The 20,711-nt window shown below is 43.8% G+C and overlaps 1 protein-coding gene across 3 annotated transcripts in view; it reads left to right on the forward strand.

Annotated features, from left to right (window-relative positions):
- SMARCA4 (SWI/SNF related BAF chromatin remodeling complex subunit ATPase 4) overlaps positions 1–20,711 on the forward strand; it is a 115,308-nt gene that overhangs the window by 40,952 nt on the left and 53,645 nt on the right. For all 3 annotated transcript variants that reach the window (XM_077470282.1, XM_077470284.1, XM_077470283.1), the window contains exons 3-12: positions 1,963–2,095; positions 4,756–5,196; positions 5,388–5,486; positions 8,957–9,215; positions 13,363–13,489; positions 13,596–13,769; positions 16,860–17,033; positions 18,474–18,641; positions 18,727–18,777; positions 19,864–19,994. In XM_077470282.1, the coding sequence (XP_077326408.1) occupies positions 1,963–2,095; positions 4,756–5,196; positions 5,388–5,486; positions 8,957–9,215; positions 13,363–13,489; positions 13,596–13,769; positions 16,860–17,033; positions 18,474–18,641; positions 18,727–18,777; positions 19,864–19,994 (1,757 nt within the window). The remainder of the gene's footprint in view (positions 1–1,962; positions 2,096–4,755; positions 5,197–5,387; positions 5,487–8,956; positions 9,216–13,362; positions 13,490–13,595; positions 13,770–16,859; positions 17,034–18,473; positions 18,642–18,726; positions 18,778–19,863; positions 19,995–20,711) is intronic.

Consider the following 20,711-nt stretch of genomic DNA (forward strand, 5'->3'; position numbering starts at 1 on the left):
CACTCGGATGCCCCCCGCCACACACCTGTACACACTCGGATGCCCCCCGCCACACACCTGTACACACTCGGATGCCCCCCGCCACACACCTGTACACACTCGGATGCCCCCCGCCACACACCTGTACACACTCGGATGCCCCCCGCCACACACCTGTACACACTCGGATGCCCCCCGCCACACACCTGTACACACTCGGATCCCCCGCCACACACCTGTACACACTCGGATCCCCCGCCACACACCTGTACACACTCGGATCCCCCGCCACACACCTGTACACACTCGGATCCCCCGCCACACACCTGTACACACTCGGCTCTTCTCTCCCCCCCCCCGCCACACACCTGTACACACTCGGCTCCTCTCTCCCCCCCCCCCCCCCCCGCCACACACCTGTACACACTCGGCTCTCTCCCCCCCGCCACACACCTGTACACACTCGGCTCTTCTCGCTCCCCCCCGCCACACACCTGTACACACTCGGCTCTTCTCTCTCCCCCCCCCCCGCCACACACCTGTACACACTCGGCTCTTCTCTCTTCCCCCCCCACCCCCGCCACACACATCCACCCCTGTACACATTCAGCTCCCCCCACCCCCCTCCGTGTACACAAACGGCCTTCTACCTTCACTTGCCCCCACTTGTAAGGTGGTCTTCTTCGTTCCAGGTTCTGAGACACGAGAGGAGCTGCAATCCAAAATATAGTACACACAAGGGGTGCACATGGAGGAAGTGGCCAGTGGTGGGAGTAAAGGGCTTGACTGAGCTGAATAACACAGAGGAGCAGCTGCCTACTCTCATGAATATAGAGATCCAGCTACAAAGCACCTGTCCTACCTTGTCCCATCCCTGATAGCTGGCCTGGCACCCAGTGTGGCCCGCCCCTCATAGGCATGCCACTAGAGTGCTGGACTGTGTAGGGGCGGGAGTGGCTGGCTCAGGCTCTCATTGGCTCTATGCTCTGCCCACTCCCTATCCCACGCTCACTGGAGTGCTGGGCTGTGGAAACAGATGGGAGTGACTGGCTCAGACTCTCTCAGCAGCTCTGAGAGGCTGAGCCGGGTGCCTGTGTGGGTGGCTCTTGACGATACGGTTGTGATCCTTCCCATTACATGCATTATTTAGTGTTTAGAAGTATTGTATAAATGCGTATAATCTTATGCCTTTAATGAGGTCTGGGTCGCCTCCTGACAAAATAGCAGTGTACCTTCAAACTGTATATCTGGAGTGTCAGATCTAACGCTTTACTGCCTGACTGTAACTGTCCAGCAATTTTTTATTTATTTTTCTCTGAGCTGAGCTCTACCTTGTTTACATAGGCAGATCACAATTCTGTCTCCCTGCCTGACAATCAGCAGGTGCCAGAGGACATCCAGTGCCCTGCACCTGCCGATCAGCTTCCACTGTAATCGGTGTAATCACAGCAGTAGCTAGGTGGCGGGCATGCATGCCCCCTACCCGGAAGTGTGTGTGTGTGTGTGTGTGTGTGTGTGAGATCCGGCACACAGGTGTCTCTCTGTACCAGTAAAACGCTATAGGGCGGACCCAACATAGTTAAAGTCAGTAGACGTAGATTCTCCAGAATTAATGATACCATGCACATGCAGGACCTTACCACCTATCTCTCACAACTGTGAAGGGAAATTTCAGCAAATCTGATTCTTCTTTTTGGACTTAAGACACCCCAGAATATCGTTCATTCCTATTATCAGATACCTCCTGCTCTGTACATTTCCTTTAGACTCCCCCCCCCCCCCCCACCCCACCCATTACCTTTGAACCCTCAAACCACCCACTATCCCCTTTTTCTACTAATCTCTCCTTTTCCCGCCTTCAAATCCCATCTTTTATCCTACCTGCCTTCCCATTAAATGTAATCCTCCTGACCCCTTACTGTGCTTAATAGAGGGAGCCTGCAGTTCCTCACTGTCTTTTGGTTCATCTGTTTCTATTGTTAGCCAATGGAATCCATGCATGAGAAGAACATGCCGGAAGACCCGCGTTATAACCAGATGAAAGGGATGGCAATGAGGCCTGGCGGACACTCTGGTATGGGACCCCCACCAAGTCCAATGGATCAGCATTCTCAAGGTAAATCTGACTTCATTGCTCATACTCTGTGTGAAGTTGAAGAGCAGCTTTATGCTACAACCTAGACGGGGAGAAGAGGTAGAGCTTAGAGGGAAGAGCATCCTGGTAGAACAGATTACATTTCCTGGCGTGCTCGGGAATAACTTTGTTACTGAGAAAAGGGACATTAGGTCTGTACATGCATAGAGTGTACTTTACACAACTGTCAATATCTTTGCTGGGAGGACTTCATTCATCGCTACACTTGGGCACCGTGCTGTACCCGGTGCTGCTCATGTGCCAGCCAGTGTACATTGTAAAAAAGACTGGTAAGTTTTTGCAGGAGAGAAATAGCCTGTCTTTTTCTGTGATGGTCTGCCTGCTCACGTTTTGTTGGTTTAACACTTTTAGTTTTGCTTTAAGATAACTGCCAAACTAAGCCCCGCTGCAGTTGCTCACCTCTGCACCAATGGCAAGCAGTTTTGTATATAGTGCCAAGATGCAAGTGCCAGACTTACCTGATTTGAGAATCCTCAACCATCTTGTCTGGCTCCTCTTCATTTGGAGGCCCCGGAGCACACTAAGGTGATTGTAGATATCATATATACAGTAAGGGAAAAAAAAGTATTTGATCCCCTGCTGATTTTGTACATTTGCTCACTGACAATGAAATGATCAGTCTATAATTTTAATGGTAGGTTTAGTTTAACAGTGAGAGACAAAATAAGAACAAAAAAAAGTATTTAAAAAAAAAGTTATACATTTATTTGCATTTTAACGAGTAGAATAAGTATTTGATCCCCTATCAATCGGCAAGCAATTTCTGGCTCCCAGGGGTCTTCTATATAGGGAACCAGCTGAAATTAGGAGCACTCTCTTAAAGGGAGTGCTCCTAATCTCAGCTTGTTACCTGTATAAGACACACAATTAATCAGTTGCCAAACATCAGCCTCAAACTTTAATGACTTGGAGAGGATCTACAAAGAGGAGTGGGACAAAATCCCTCCTGAGATGTGTGCCAACTACAAGAAACATCTGTCCTCCTGTGATTGCCAAGGGTTTTGCCATCAAGTACTAAGTCATGTTTTGCGACGGGGTCAAATAATTTTTTCACTCCTTTTAAAATGCAAATCAATTTATAACTTTTTTTGAAATGTGTTTTTAAAATTTTTCTGGATTTTTTTATTTTTTTTGTTCTGTCTCACTGTTAAAATAAACCTACCATTAAAACTATAGACTGATTATTTCTTTGTCAGTGGACAAACGTACAAAATCATCAGGGGATCAAATACTTTTTCCCCCTCGCTGTAGTAAAGATGGGCTATAGTTGGATGGAAATGTGGCCAGTTCAACAGGGTATTGCTGAATTTTGATCTACGCATACCTGTCCCCATTCATTCGAAGTCAGTCGTTGGATCGACTTCTGTTTAACGGAGGAGCTGGAAAACGTTTGATCATGAGTTGGAGCCGCTGATCATTGTATTCTGACAGCGGATTTCTCCATCTGCCTAACTTGTGTAGATAAGGAAATCTGTGTGTATGTATGTATGTATGTATATATAATATATTCTAATGAGCAGGGCCCTCTGATTCCTCTTGTACCAAATTGTAATGTAGCTGTAATGTCTGCCCTCATGTTGTAAAGCACTGCGCAAACTGTTGGCGCTATATAAAACCTGTATAATAATAATAATAAATATATAGAATAATTTTATTTTTATACTCTCAGCCCGTTTGGCTGTCTATGGCTGGCTTAAAGTGGAATTTTATGCTAAAACATACAAATGGGTGAACAAGCAGAAGTAACATGCTTTGTCTCGTCTGTGTTAAAGTGTTACTAAACCCAGGACCCTGCATTCACTATATTTGGTCTACAACAGTACACAGAACATGGAAATGCAATCATTTTAGTAAATATAAATGGCTAAATACCTTTTTGGCAGCAGTATATAGCAGTCTTGTGACGTCTATCGGTGCCTGGTTAAAGCTTGTAGGAGTTTTCATACTGCACTGTCTGGACAGTGCTGATTGGCCCTGTGCTGATCATATGCACTCTCCCAAGAAGTGAAGAAAAAAAAAAAACTCTCTAGCAATACACACCAAACTGAGCATGTGCAGTGCGACTCGACTAACTCTGTGTTATCCAGACATGTTATGGGGACAGTGCAAGAAGAGGAGGATCTGTGCATACAGGATAAAACAGCCTTTGTTCACAATGCACAGGATTAACCCCTTAGGTTACACAGTGAGTATAACAAGCATGGCTTTACTGCATGTGTAGACTGATTTTATGGTTGTGGGTTTAGTAACACTTTAAGTTACTTACCCGCCTGTTTGCCCCCCTGTACAGTGGGACACCACTTCACTGAACTGAAGGTGAGTATAGTTTCACTTTAAGCCCAAAGACTTTGCACCTCTTACAGTAGTGATGCTAATCTTTCAATAAATCCAGTAGGTGAGGTTAGGGGTATATATTGATAAGATGCAAGCCTTGTTAGAAATGCTCTTAGATCGCCTTACTGACAAGGGTGGGGCCAGGTGAGGAATGCTTTCTACAGAGAGAATCATTTCTATTTTTTTTTTTTTTTTTTTTTTTTTAACAAAAAACAATCATTTTAATAGGCTGTTAAGACTAAGTTTGGTATTTTATTTTTGGTAAATATTCTTTGATGTCTTTTCAGGTTATCCATCTCCGTTGGGCAGCTCGGAACATGTCCCAAGCCCAGTGCCCTCGAACGGCCCACCACCTGGACCTCCAATCCCCTCTGGCTCAGGAGGTGTGACCATGGAGAACCCAGACCCGCAGCAGCAGCAGCAGCAACAGCAACAACAACAACAGCAGCAACAACAGCAGCAGCAACAGCAGCAGCAGCAGCAGGCGAGCCGCAGTCCAACCCCTTTTAACCAGAATCAGTTGCATCAGTTACGAGCACAGATAATGGCATACAAGATGCTGGCCAGGGGTCAACCATTACCTGACCACTTACAGATGGCTGTGCAAGGCAAAAGGCCCATGCCGGGCATGCAACAACAGATGCCAACACTACCTCCACCTGCAGCCTCTGGGACTGGCCCAGTACCTGCCTCGGGACCTGTGCCACCCAGCTACAACAGACCTCACGGTAAAAACACAATTCTGAATATAATCTAGGGTAATAGGACTGTTGTCCAATACTTGCTTCCTGTCAGATCTTTTTCTAGCGCTGGTTAGCAAATGTAAGGAAACATCTTATTGGTGGGAACCGTCGTCTCCTTTGCTTTCGTTATGTGTCTTATGCATTTTTTTTCACTAGTCTTCTGTTATCTTTTACAGGAATGGCAGGACCTGCCATGCCACCCCCTGGACCCTCTGGAGCTCCTCCTGGATTGCCAGGGCACCCCCCAGGGGCTCCTCCTAAACCCTGGCCTGAAGGTAACATGGACTGCAGTTGATAGGGGCATTTTGAAAGTCAAACCCAAGGCAGTGTAAAATAAGTCCCAATGCAGCTATGGATTTGTTAAAGAAATAAATGAATAAATACATTTGTTTGGTTTCAGGCATTTTTATTTATAACAGTACAGCAGTATAGACAAAAAAAAAGTCCCTTAGTGTTGTGTCTTTCACAAGTATCAGACAAAAACAATGCTATTGTGATGACATTTGAAGGGGAATTTTTAATGCTTGCAGATCTAAGTAGACAGTTGAAATACATACAGTGTCTTGAAAAAGTATTCATACCCCTTGACATTTTCCAAGGTTTTTTTGTTATGTTACAAACCATAAAATGTAAATGTATTTTAGTGGGATTTTATGTGATGGACAAACACAAAGTGGTACATAATTATGAAGTGGATGGAAAATGATAAATGGTTTTCCATTTTTTTTTTTACAAATATGTAAAAAGTGTGGTGGGCATTTGTATTCAGCCCCCTTTACTCTGATACCGCTAATTAAAATCTAGTAGCACCAAATGCCTTCAGAAGTCACCTAATTGGTAAATGGAGTCCACCTGTGTGCAATTTTAATAATAAATGGAAAGAGCATGGCACAACTGCAAACCTACCAAAACATGATCTTCCACTTAAATTGACAGGCCCGGCAAGGAGAACGTTAATCAGAAAAGCCGCTAAGAGTTGAGTTTTTGAGTTGCTGGAGAGATCCACATCTCAGGTGGGAGAATCTACAGGACATCTATTAGTCGTGCACTCGACAAATCTGACTTTTATGGAAGAGTGGCAAGAAGAAAGCCATTGTTGAAAGAAAGCCATAAGATGTCCTGTTTGTAGTTTGCGAGAAGCCATGTGGGGGACACAACAAACGCACGGAATAAGGTGCTCTGGTCAGATGAGACCAAAACTGAACTTTTTGGCCAAAAAAACAAACCTCTCTGTATGGCAGAAAACTAACACTGCACATCACCCTGAACATGCCATCCCCACCGTGAAACATGGCGGGGGCAGCAGCATGTTGTGGGGATGCTTTTCTTCAACAGGGACAGGGAAGATGGTCAGAGTTGATGGGAAGATGGATGGAGCCAAATACAGAGCAATCTTAGACGAAAACCTGTTAGCCCCTGTACACACGGTCAGAGAATCTGTCGGAATGTGTCCTATCAGACCATGTCGTCGGATAATCCGACTGTGTGTGGTATGCATCGGACTGATTCCGTCGGAATATCCGTCGGACCCAATTTTCCAACATGTTGGAAATATTTCCCGACCAACTGGGCTGGTCGGACATACTCCGATCATGTGTAGCGAATTTTGATCGGACCAAGTGCCACGCATGCTCGGATCAAATTCCTACATCAAAGCTATTGGCTACTAACCTGAATGTAGTCCCATCGTAACGAAATTACGTCATCACGTTCAGAAAGATCGGATTTTTCGACAACTTAGTCCGACCGTGTGTATGCAACAGTTTTGGACAAGATCTGACGGAGAAAATCCGACGGATTTGGTTGTCGAAATCTCCGACCATGTGTACAGGGGCTTAGTCTGCAAAAGACTTGAGACTGTGGGGGAGGGGGGGGGGGGGTTTGGGTGGTTTCACTTTCCAGCAGGCCAACAACCCTAAACATACAGCCAGAGCTACAATGGAATGGGAATGGTTTTTTGTTAGAATGGCCCAGTCAAAGTCCAGACCTAAATCCAATTGAGAATCTGTGGTGAGACGCTCTTCATCCAATCTGACAGCTTGAGCTATTTTCCAAAGAAGAATGGGCAAAAATGTTACTCTCTAGATGTGCAAAGCTGGTAGAGACATCCACAAAAAGACTTGTAGCTGTAATTGCAGTGAAAGGCGGTTCTACAAAGTATTGACTCCGGGGGGCTGAATACAAATTTACTCCACATTTTTTAGATATTTATTTGTAAACAATGTTGAAAACCATTTTATCATTTTCCTTCCACTTCACAATTATGTGCCGCTTTGTGTTGGCCTATCGCATAAAATACATTTACATTTTTGGTTGTAACATGACAAAATGTGGAAAATCTCAGGGGGTATGAATACTTTTTTCAAGACACTGTATATGGTAACACTTTTTTACTTGCCAAAGGGTTTCTGTCCACCCAGCCTTCCGATCACACAGTTCTGTCTGGCATTGGAGGGAAATTCTGCTGTAGTTGCAGTGAAATGCTTAGATGGCCATAAAACCTCTGTACCTCTCGGCGTTGGTGTCACACTTTCAATTGGGGTCTAACCCTCGGGCTAAACCCAGTCCATCTCCCGACACCTTTATCCAGTAGAAGCTCCCCTAATGACAGGTTAAAGTAGTTGTGAAACCTTGGTGCCTACCAAGTAATAAAAAAATTAAAAATAAATCTGTGCTGTGCCGCAGAAGGGATTTGGTGTTGACATACAAAGTCCCTGGTTGTAAATTTTTTGCACATTGGGATTTCCACATTGGCTGATTGAAGAATCTGGCTGGGCATACTTTGGGGAGTTTTGGTTAGTATTGGTGTGGGATCAGGTATGCATTTGCAGGACCACAGGTAACGGTCAATGGGTTATACCAAAATGTTAAAAATTCTATTGCTCTTATTTTGATTGGATCTGTTAAATGAAAACTGAATTGCTAGGCCAGAGTGGAAATGAATTCCTGGGCAGGTGACCCTGACATGTTTTCCTACTGAAGGGTTGCGCTCGGTTTCAAAAAATAGCCTCTGTATTAAACAATAGACAGCATTGATCACCAGAGTTGCTCTTTGTCACCCCCTGGAGGTCAGAAATGTCTTTCTGCATTGCACAAAATATAGATCCTCACGTATTTGGACCATTTACTGCCATTGTAGGGGTGTTTGTTTTTGTTTTTTTTCTTTTCCCCTGCCAGCACAGAAAAGGGAAAAACCTTATTGCTGTTTCTGCACAGAGCTTAAAGGGGGTTAGGAAAAGAAAAAAAAAAGCCACCAGTTACTTTGGTTTAGCAGTACATAAAAATGTGTTATATCGGCATTTGGTCTTATGTCCAAGTAATTTGTATGGTAGCTGGGTATATCGGTTTAGGCTCCATTCACACTTGTACGACTCCAAAGTTGGAAGTTGCACTTTGACAAAACTTTGGATATGATTTTGGCTTTGACCAGTGGTAATGGACAGCTGTAGCATTCAAGTTGCAATGTATAACATTCAGGTACAACTTTCATGCAACTTTGAAGACTATGGCCCTCAAGTTGCATGAAAGGAGGACCAAAGTAGTTCATAAACTACTTTGAAGTTGCTGCATATATGAATGGGTATCATTGGAAAACGTGGGGAAGGACTTGTCATGCAGCTTTGATGTCCAAAGTTGCAGGACAAGTCGCACAAGTGTGAAAGGAGCCGAAGTCCTACAGGGCAAACAGCTAGATAAATGGCATCTTTGCGCGAAGTTATAGCTTAGGCTTTGTGTGGTGTTGCAGGTCCCATGGCCAATGCTGCGGCCCCAGCCACTGCACCTCAGAAGTTGATTCCCCCACAGCCAACTGGCCGGCCTTCACCTGCACCCCCTGCCGTGCCTCCTGCTGCTTCACCTGTCATGCCACCCCAGACGCAGTCACCAGGTCAACCAGCCCAGCCTCCTCCGATGGTCCAGTTTCACTCCAAAGCCAACCGCATCACTCCTATCCAGAAACCCCGGGGCCTGGATCCAGTGGAAGTGCTTCAGGAGAGGGAATATCGGTAAGTTCCAATTTGTGCAGGTCTCAGTCCATTTGTAAATGAATGATGCACAGCATAAGATTGTTTTTGAAACTTCTTTAAAAAACAAGGTGGTATAGTGCCATAGTAATGGTGTGCAGAAATAGGTTTTAACCACCCCGGTACTGCGCCATAGTCGAAAGATGACTACAGCGTGGCTCTCTTGTTCTGTGGGGGCATCTGTGGATGTCCTCCCAGAAAATCCCTTCCATGCACGCTCCCTGATCACAAATCGAGGTAAAGGGCCAAGCACAGTGGCCCTTTAGCATATGATCAGCTGTGTACAATAACGGCTGATCACATGTACACAAACTTGCCAGTTATCAGCATTCCTTTCCTCACTGTGTGAGAAACGGAGAGCCGATAACCGCCAAGGCTGACAGGGTACATTTACACCTCACCGGCACCCATCGGTGCAGCCTCACTGGCGCCTATCGGTGCAGCAGAAAAATTACTTATTTGCCAAGTTTTATAACCGAAACGCAGAAAAATCGTTTTTGATTTTTTTTCAAAATTCTCAGTCTTTGTGGTTTGTTTAGCAAAAAAAAAAAAAAAAATAGCCCAGGGGTGAATAAATACCACCAAAAGAAAGCTTTGTCTGTAAAAAAAAATAAAATAAAAGTTTCATTTGGGTAGTGTTACATGACCGCGCAATTGTCATCCAAAATGTGACGGCGCTGAAAATTTGACATGGGCTGGAAGGGGATAAAAGTGCCCGGTACTGAAGTGGTTAAAGCAAACTTCAAGCAAGTATGAAAATGTGTAGTTTTCTGTATTTTGTTTTTGAAAATCGTCCTCTATCAATGTATTTCTCATCATAGAACGGGACACACAGACCTTTTAGGGGCCTTTTTGGACACTAAGGGAAGTTGTTCCCTTTTTTCATTAGCTGCGGTGCTGTGGTTCCATTAATTGCTAATGGCACCCCCACTCATGTGCGAATGTGGATGTTTTTTACATGCCAAAACTGCAGTTTGGTGAGGCACAATTTCTCGCAAAGATGTGTGCATGCTCCATTACACCTGCATGGTGTGAACAGAGCTTTGCTCTTTTTCTAGGCTATGAAGGGGTCTGATTACCACCAGGAAGAGGGCTCTGCGTTGGGTAGCTCCTGAGAATTTTCCTACCAGGGCACAAAATGCTCTAACCAATCTGACTTTCCTGACATTCCTGTAAAAGGGGCTTTACCTTTCTTTTGTAATCCTTCTCTCTTCAGCTTTCATGCACCCTTTAGTCTTGGCCTATCTCCCGTTTCTCCGATCCATGTACCTTTTTAGACCTTACTGTATTTTGAGGAGTATATGAGCATCTGCACCCTCTATTTCTGGGGTTTGCTTAGGTTATGCTCTCCTTTTTTTGGCGTGCATAGATGTTCTCTCCTCTCCCAATTGGAGAATTTTCTTTGCCATAGAGCAATTCATCCTAAAGGCCCGTACACACGGTCAGACTTTTTGACAACAAACATGCAAATTAGCTGTTTTGGAGCAACATCCGACTGTGTGTACGCTCCATCGGACAAACTTTTTCTGTTTTCATCTGACTTTTGTTGGCTGTGCGAACGGACAAACTTTCTGGCAACAAAAGTCCGATGGAGCAAAGTCCGACCGTGTGTACGCAAAAGCATCGGACTTTTGTACAAGGTACAAACACGCATGCTCAGAACCAATGCAAAAGATCAGACTACAATACAGAAGTTCACCAAAGGTGGTGCTGGAGTCATTGAACGTCCTCTTTTGAAGCGGCGTCAGTACGTTGTGACGTCATTACGTTCGTGTTTGTTGTCAAAAAGTCAGACCGTGTGTATGCAATACAAACTTGTGGACCACGCCCTTTGTACAAAAGTCCACGGGAAAGTTTGTACAAAGTCCGATCGTGTGTATGAGGCTTAAGTCTCTTACGATGGTTCTCAGCACTATCTTCTTCAATGCTCCTCCTTGGTGTTCACATTAGATAGTGACTCCTTGCTGAGAGGGGAAAGGGGGTTACTTGAGATGGGAATCTGAGCTGCTGAAATGTAGGCGAGCCATGCTCTTTACTCTAAACTTTTGGGGATGAATTACTCCATGGTGACTACATCTACAGTGATCAGTAAGGGCTTGTTGAAAGACAAAATTATGCTTTAAAGTGGTATTATACTAATTTGTACCTACAGGTAAGCTCATAGGGCTTACCTATACCTACAGCGAGCATCTCCTAAACTTTCACCATAAAGGCTAGGTTCATACCTATGCGTTTTGCAGTGTTGCACTATAGCCCTTTTTAACATTCCTATGTCTCACCTTCACATCTAGGCAGGTTCCACCGGGGCTTTTTTTGGAAAGGTGTAGGAACTTGTACTTTAATTTTTGGTGCTCTTTCCTGCATGACAAGACTCCACCTCCTAGCAACATTAACACATCTCCAAAACGCACTACAAACGCGTTTGAAAAATGCAAACCACTCCACAAAATGCACCGGGCAAGCCAACAACTGCAATCTGCATTGGTGTGAACCTAGCCTTAGACCCCATACACACTATACAACTTTTTGTTGTCTGGTTTACTTTAGATTTACCAAAACCATGTACTGTAAGGGCCTGCCTGATGACATGCAAATTGAAACTCTTAAGGTTTGACCTCCATATTGTATGGTTTTGGTAAATCTTAAGAAAAAAATCTACAGAAAATTGTATAGTGTGTATCCAGTTTTTGATATTCACGTCGGTTCTAGCCAGTGATGTCACTGCGCATGCACATGACACTCTGCATTCAGGACACGCAGAGTGTTGTCAGTGCAGAGGGCCGTGCCATGGTAACTGCATGTGTGGGAGTGATAATATTATGGCTCAGCCATTCAACCGGCCGGAGAGCAAGAACCCGTAAGGAAAGATTGGAGCACCAGCAGCAGTGACAGCGCAGCCCTGGAGGGCTCAGTTTAAAGGCAAGTGTGCCCTAATGTGCATACCAGAAAAATATGGCATTAAAAAAAATATATAAATTTGAATGCCATATTTTGCTTTTATGCATAATTTTTTTAACTACTTCAGCCCCAGATGGTTTTACCCCCTTAACGTCCAGGCCATTTTTTTTCACTGCGTTATTTAACTGACAATTGCACAGCCGTGCGACGCTGTTCCCAAATAAAATTGATGTTTTTTTGTTTTTTTTCCCCCACAAATAGAGCTTTCTTTTTGTGGTATTTTGATCACCTCTATGGTTTTTATTTTTTACACTATAAACAAAAGAAGAACGACAATTTAGAAAAAAAAAACCCCAAAGAATTTTCTGCAATAAAACACAAAAAGTAAAAAAAATCTAATTTCTTCATCAATTTAGACCAATATGTATACTGCTACATGTTTTTGCTAAAAAAAAAAAAAAAAAAAAAAAAAATCCCAATAAGCGTATATTGATTGGTTTGCGCAATTGTAGCGTATTTTTATGAATTTTTTTTTTTTTTTACTAGTAACGGCGGTAATCGCGATTTTTAGCGGGACTGTAGCGGTCAAATTGGACACCTGACACTTTTTTTTTGGGGACCAGTGACACTAATACAGTGATCAGTGCTAAAAATATGCTGTTACTGTACTAATAACACTGGCAGGGAAGTGGTTAACATCAGGGTGGATCGAAGGGTTAACAAGTGTGTTCCCTAGCGGGTGCTTGCTAACTGGGTGCCTAGCAGGTGCTTGCTAACTGGGTGCCTAGCGGGTGCTTGCTAACTGTGGGGTTTGCTCTGATTGGATGAAGACAGCTTGGTGTTCCTGCTTAGCAGGAACACTATCTTCATCTTCCCTGTCAGAAGGGTTATCTGCCTTGTTTACATAGGCAGATTGCCGTTCGGCCTCTCTGGGGAAAGATCGCTGGTGGACATCGGGTCCACTGGACCCGTGGATTGGCATCCTCTGTATCTAATGCCTTCAGCAGTAGATGCCCCCCCCCCCCCCCCCCCCCCAGTGGCTATTACACAAAATGACGTACAAGCATGTGATTTTGCGCAATAAAGCCGACCTGCCGCAGTAAATATGCGCTAGGTGATCTTTAAGTGGTTAGGAAGGTCAGTGTTTGAATGTCTATATCCAGTTTTCCTTTTAAGGAATGTTTAACTTGCAACTCCATTTCATTTTTTTAAATTCATGTTTTCTGAGCAGACTCCAGGCACGCATTGCACACAGGATCCAGGAGCTGGAGAACCTTCCAGGGTCATTAGCTGGTGACCTTAGGACCAAAGCTACAATAGAGCTGAAAGCCTTGCGCCTCTTAAACTTTCAGAGACAGGTGGGTGTGCTTGCTGTTGTATACATGTGTTAAGGAAACTTTCTGATTTTGATCCATTATCCTGAGATCTTTTAATAAACATGGATATATTTATTTATTTTTCCAGCTACGACAAGAAGTCGTGGTCTGCATGAGAAGGGACACTGCTCTGGAGACTGCGCTCAATGCCAAGGCTTACAAACGCAGTAAACGACAATCGCTGCGTGAGGCTCGGATCACAGAGAAGCTGGAGAAGCAGCAGAAGATTGAGCAGGAGCGTAAGAGACGACAGAAACATCAGGTGAGGAAGTGATGAACATTATTAGGAGGGACCTTGACTGGTGTGTTGGCCTTTCCTCATCGGTGTAAACCGGAGCTCTGAATTAACTGCCAGTCAAGAAGCCCTGTACATTGGGTTTGTGAAGGATGGATTACATTTCTTTTGCTGTGACAAGGATGATATTGACCAGCTTGTTCACAATGTCTCATCAATCCCCAATCCCCCATTGTGTAATAAAGGTTGACTCCTACTTTTAACAGAAATCGTATTCTAAAAAAAGTAATTTGATCATTTTATGTACATATAAGTTATATTTGCGTATAACTTGTCTGGATGATCAGTCTTAAGAATCGCTTCTTGTAATTGCATTTCTTTTTGCTGTGATCTACAGTTTACAACAGATACACTATATTACCAAAAGTATTGGACACCTGCCTTTACACGCACATAAACTTTAACAGCACCCCCAGTCTGTAGGGTTCAATATTGAGTTGGCCCACCCTTTGCAGCTATAACAGCTTCAATTCTTCTGGGAAGGCTGTCCACAAGGTTTAGCAATGTGTCTATGGGATTGTTTGACCATTCTTCCAGAAGTGCATCTGTAAGGTTGGATGAGAGAGCCTGGCTCGTAGTCTCCTCTCTAATTCACCTCAAAGGTGTTCTTTCAGGTTGAGGTTAGGACTCTGTGCAGGCCAGTCAAGTTCCTCCACCCCAAACTTGCTTATCCACACTATATTGCCAAAAGTATTCGGCCACCCCTCCAAATCATTTGATGGAGGGAGGATTATGGTGTGAGGTTGTTTTTCAGGGTTTGGGCTTGGCCTCTTAGTTCCAGTGAAGGGAACTCTTGGAGTTGTAAAGGCAGAAGGTTTTTTTTTTTTTTTTTTCATCTTAATGCAAAAAATACCTTTTATGTGTGTACTGGCTATGGTCAGGCTACACTTTTAAAAGTGAGACAAGGGTCGCAATTGCTGGAAGCCCAATTCTGGACAAAAAAAAAATGTGTTTATTCCTTGCTGTGGGGCTATGCTTGTACTACAAAGGTTAATAGCTCATTTATGTCTAGAGGAACAATAAAACGAGATATACTTATCTGTTTCTCCCCACAGCTTCTTCACCCATGTGCTCTAGTAAACTAGAGCAGTGGTGATCAACTTTCGTAATATGTAGGGCCTCAATTGCAGCTCCCAACATCCCTAAAGGGCCACTCAGTGATTATTCAGTGTCAGAGACCATAGTCACACAACAGGATATAGCCAAGAACTATAGACATGATCCAGGAGAATGGTCAGAGGCTGCAGACCCGATCCAGGAGAATGGTCAGAGGCTGCAGACCCGATCCAGGAGAATGGTCAGAGGCTGCAGACCCGATCCAGGAGAATGGTCAGAGGCTGCAGACCCGATCCAGGAGAATGGTCAGAGGCTGCAGACCCGATCCAGGAGAATGGTCAGAGGCTGCAGACCCGATCCAGGAGAATGGTCAGAGGCTGCAGACCCGATCCAGGAGAATGGTCAGAGGCTGCAGACCCGATCCAGGAGAATGGTCAGAGGCTGCAGACCCGATCCAGGAGAATGGTCAGAGGCTGCAGACCCGATCCAGGAGAATGGTCAGAGGCTGCAGACCCGATCCAGGAGAATGGTCAGAGGCTGCAGACCCGATCCAGGAGAATGGTCAGAGGCTGCAGACCCGATCCAGGAGAATGGTCAGAGGCTGCAGACCCGATCCAGGAGAATGGTCAGAGGCTGCAGACCCGATCCAGGAGAATGGTCAGAGGCTGCAGACCCGATCCAGGAGAATGGTCAGAGGCTGCAGACCCGATCCAGGAGAATGGTCAGAGGCTGCAGACCCGATCCAGGAGAATGGTCAGAGGCTGCAGACCCGATCCAGGAGAATGGTCAGAGGCTGCAGACCCGATCCAGGAGAATGGTCAGAGGCTGCAGACCCGATCCAGGAGAATGGTCAGAGGCTGCAGACCCGATCCAGGAGAATGGTCAGAGGCTGCAGACCCGATCCAGGAGAATGGTCAGACATAGGCTTGGAGACACTGTTCATGAGACTGCTAGAGATCACTGCTATAACCTGGCAATAGGGGAAACAGGTTGGACATCGGGATTCTAGAGTCCTAATGTCATCAAGACTAGTAGAAGGTCCATAGCCCTGCTCTGGGTGTGAGGACGCCAAGGGACAGTGTGATTGTATGGGGAGCAGTGGATCAGGTAAGTAAAATGGTTTCTCCACTCTCCTAGACAAAATGAGCCATTACCCTCTTGCAGTGCTGGCCCAGCCCCACGGATAGTTTTATCATCTGCTCTGTGTTTGGAGCCTTTTGGGATTAAAGCCCAACAATCATTTTAAATATGAAGATGTAAGATGGGAGGTTTTTTCATGCCAAAGGATTTGTATTTCTGTCCATCCATTTCTCAGATTTTACAGAGCAGGAGTGCTAATTTCTCATGCAGTTAATTTGGTTGAAAAGGAGACCTGTTCAAAATAAGTCTGTAAATGAACAACAAAAGGAGAAGCCCCGGATTGATGAGCTCCTAGCTCTCTTTGCTCTCTCCACCTACTCAGCATGCCCCTATTAAAATAGGAACACTGCCACCTTGTGCTGATTCTCCCTCTTTGAGGTCTGCTGTACTCTGCTGCATTAGTAGATGCTGATATCTAGTCAAGTTCAGGTACTTTGCCTTTTTAAAAAAAAATCAAGATTTATTAACTAATGTTTTGTTTATTTTATTTTTATTGTCTTGGAGTTCAACTTAATTTTGTTCCTTTTTTAGCAATCTCTTCCATAATTTAGTTTACCATTCCAGCACGTGTGAGTGGTGAAATTATAATATATAATAAACTGATTCAGCTAGAAAATCTTTTTCGTTTATTTTCTGTTTGTTTTTTGCAGAAAATTGGTTACAGTAATTGTTTTTTGTACGCAAGCTTTATAGATGAATAATAATGAAAAACAAAAATCCTGTTCATTTTCAAGATGAGAAGATCATTTGTCTTTGTCGCGATCAATAGAGAGCTTTTCCTGTTTTTGGTTAGCAATAGTCTAACATTTTTTAGTATAATGTAGACTCACTTCTTCTGATTTTCCTCTCTTCCCCTTTTAGGAATATCTGAATAGCATTCTCCAACATGCCAAGGACTTTAAAGAATTCCATCGATCTGTCACAGGGAAGATCCAGAAACTGACAAAGGCTGTGGCCACGTACCATGCCAACACAGAAAGAGAACAGAAGAAGGAGAATGAGAGGATTGAGAAGGAGAGAATGCGCCGTCTGATGGTGAGCTTTGGTGGCTTGTGGTCTCCTCTGTTCATTTTCAAATCCTCAGTGATTGCATATAAGATTTTTGTAGCATTTTAAGATTGCGTATAAGATTTGTAGCATCAAACATTTATGGGCAGTACAGCAGCTGGTAGTAGACAGTACTGTGATATGCTTTCCTCTTGGACATCCTCTATTTTCGCCTTGGTCCTAATTGTTGATGCTACAGTCTAAGGCCAGCCATACATGGTTCAGTAGGAACTGGCTAAAATTCAAACTTTTAATGGGCAGCCTGAATGTACCAAGTCTATTGATCAACTTTGGTACAACCAGCCTAACGGATTGTTGCGTACGAAATAAATTTTCACCATGTATGGCCTGCCTAATTAAACCTTAGGCTACCTTCACACTGAGGCGCTTTAACTCTAAAAATAGCCCCTGCAAAGTGCCTTGAAAGAGCCTCACTCCAATGTGAAAGCCCGAGGGCTTTCACACTGGAGCGGTGCGCTTGCAAGATGGTAAAGTCCTGCAAGCAGCATCTTTGCAGCGCTGTAGGAGCAGTGTATACACCGCTTCTAAAGCGCCAATGCCCATTGAAATCAATAGGGCAGCGCAGGCAAAGTGCAGCTGTTCTTTTAGCCCTTTTTCGGGAGCTAGCGGGGTTAAAAGCTTTACCGCCGACGCCTCGGTGTAAAAGTAGCCTTAGTGTCTGTATGTGTTTGGCGGTGGTAGGGGCACTCGATTGCACAGTTCACCTGGGTTTGTTGTGGAAATGGGTCTTTATATGGTACGGTCTACCAGGGTCGCCTTTTCGACTTGGGCTTTAGGGTGCATTTTATGGACATTTTTTTCAACCTCTCCTGATCGATTTAACTTGTCAGATAGTAACCCACTTTTAAAACTTCTGTTTTGCTGCATTTACATGCCTCGTTAAGCAGTGAGCGAACTGGTTATACCTACCTTCCTGTGGTCTGTGTATCGAAAGTCAAATACTTCCCACCAATGACCACTGTTTCCTCCTGGCAGGCCATATGTGCTTTAATAACATACATAACATGCATGCCAGCAGGATGAAGCACTGCAACCAGAGGGGGCCATGTGTTCTAGCCACCCAGAAATGTAGAATTCTTACACTGGCTGGGAAGTGGAGGTTCAATGGCTTTTCAATACACAGGCCCAAAAAAAAAAAAAAATATATATATATATATATATATATATATATATATATATATATATATATATATATATATATATATATATATATATATATATATATATATATATATTGTGTAAAACCAAGAGCCCCCTGTACTTGGTGGTCTTTGGTTAAAATGACAATAAGCAAAATGTGTTTTTATTTTTATTTTTTTTACAATAAGCATCATGTCCTGTCTTTTTTTTCTTTTTTTTGCATGGTGTATGTCCTGACAATAAATGGGTTTATCTCCTTCTCCCTAGGCTGAGGATGAAGAGGGCTACAGGAAGCTGATTGATCAGAAGAAGGACAAACGCCTGGCCTACCTCCTGCAGCAGACAGACGAGTATGTGGCTAACCTGACCGAGTTGGTGATGCAGCACAAAGCTGCCCAGGTTCTAAAAGAGAAGAAAAGAAGGAAAAAGAAAAAGGTGAGTTGGTCCAATTCATGAAACGTCTACAAGTGAAGTCCATCTTTCCTGTAGGGTTTTGTTCATTGTCATTTGTTTGTTTCAGCTTCAAGAGAACGCAGAAGGCCAACAGCTTGTGCTTGGACCAGATGGCGAGGTGAGATGTGGAGTGCAAGGCAAAGAAATCTGTAGCTTTGTTGATATATGTAGCATTTTCACTTTTGCCTTCATGACCACCAATAGTGACATTTAGAGGATTCATTTGCAAGAGAGGTCATACATCGTACAGGGGCATATTTTTTCAGCTCTGGAGTCACAGATGCAGCATAAAGCCTGCAGCTAGCGACGGCAGGCTGAAACACGCTCATCCCAGCAGTACTGCTGATCACATGGTAAAGGGCCACTGTGATTCATGTTTTCTTGCACCGGGCCTCTGGCCAGAGATACAATGGAATCGTTTAGATCAAAGCATATTCATGTGTTAGAATGGCCCAGTCAAAGTCCAGACCTAAATCCAATTGAGAATCTGTGGCGAGACTTGAAAATTGCTGTTCAGACACTCTCCATTCAGTCTGACATAGCTTGAGCTATTTTGCAGAGAATGAGCAAAAATGTCACTCTCTAGATGTCCAAAGCTGGTAGAGACATCCCCAAAAAGACTTGCAGCTGTAATTGCAGTGGGCGGTTCTACAAAGTATTGACTCGGGGGCTCAATACAAAATGCACGCTAAACACTTTTCACTTTTATTCGTAAAAAATGTTGAAAACCATTTATCATTTTCTTTCCACTTCACAATTATGTGTCACTTTGTGTTGGTCTATCACATAAAATCCCAATAAAATACATTTACATTTTTGGTTTTAACATGACAAAATGTGGAAACTCAGGGGGTATGAATACTTTTCCAAGGCACTGTACACGTTCCACCCTAAAAACCGGGGGAGATGTGTAACCTGTTCCAAAGGTGAACCCTAGCCATTTAAGTATAGCCAGTTGTTTTTTATGTATGAAAATGAACCTGGTTTATCCTGAGTAAGTGCCCAGGCTATAATAATACAACTTTAAGACAAAACAATAAAAAAGAAGCACAATGATCTTGCACGATAAAAACGAATTTTTATTAAATATCAAAGACTTCAATGAATGCACTCGCATGGACTCCGTTTTAGGCGCAATATGAACGACCATGAAGTATTGTTGCGGAATCTGACTTGTACTGACTTGTCCTTATTTTCTCTGCAGCCTCTGGATGAGACTAGCCAGATGAGCGACCTTCCTGTCAAGGTGATCCATGTGGATAGTGGTAATATCTTGACTGGTACAGATGCTCCAAAGGCTGGACAGCTGGATGCCTGGCTAGAGATGAATCCTGGGTAAGTAGGAGAGCTGAAAACACTTGGGAGTCCTTTTACATGCTGGCACTCTGCTCTGTTCAGCAGGGGAACCGTGAGCAAATTCCCTACTGAATCAGAGCAGAACATGACGGCTGTCAGTTTTGTGCCATCCATGCCCAATTCGTTTTGAGAGCATTTTTTGGTGGCCCATGAAGGCTCAATGGGCAGACTGGGTGTCCATTTGCATCAGGTTACCTTTGATCTGTCATGTTTAGGTCCGGAGCCTGGACACAGTTGAAGGTAGGCTGAAGAAAAGGAACACAAGTCTATTTACATTCGCCTGCCCATAGATCTGCATGAACCTTCCAATCAGGTTTGCCTGAAAAACTGACAGTTGGACCTGATCGAAAATCCTATGTAAAAGGATGTTTGTGTCTGAGGTCTAGATCTTTAAAGTGGGATCCTTTTTTTTTTTTTTTTTTTTTTTTTTTTTAAGGATGATAACCTGACCTTCTAATTAACTCTGATCTCAGAGGTCTTGTCCTATTTGCCTGAACATCTATTATTCTATTATTGGAGGCCTTGATTATCTGTGCTGATGTCTCATTATTCTTCTTTGGAGTTTTTTTTCAGTCTTCTGTAATACAGAGCCAATTAAATGATCAGATAGTTGCTGTTTTTTTTTTTTTTTTTTTTTTTATAATCTCAAGGTCTGATAAAACAATAGGTTTGTATAGCAACTAGTTATTTCTTGAC

Source organism: Lithobates pipiens, unplaced genomic scaffold, assembly GCF_037356315.1.
Source record: "Lithobates pipiens isolate NorthernLeopardFrog02 unplaced genomic scaffold, aLitPip1_a1.2 Scaffold_8, whole genome shotgun sequence".
NCBI classification, from domain to species: domain Eukaryota; kingdom Metazoa; phylum Chordata; class Amphibia; order Anura; family Ranidae; genus Lithobates; species Lithobates pipiens.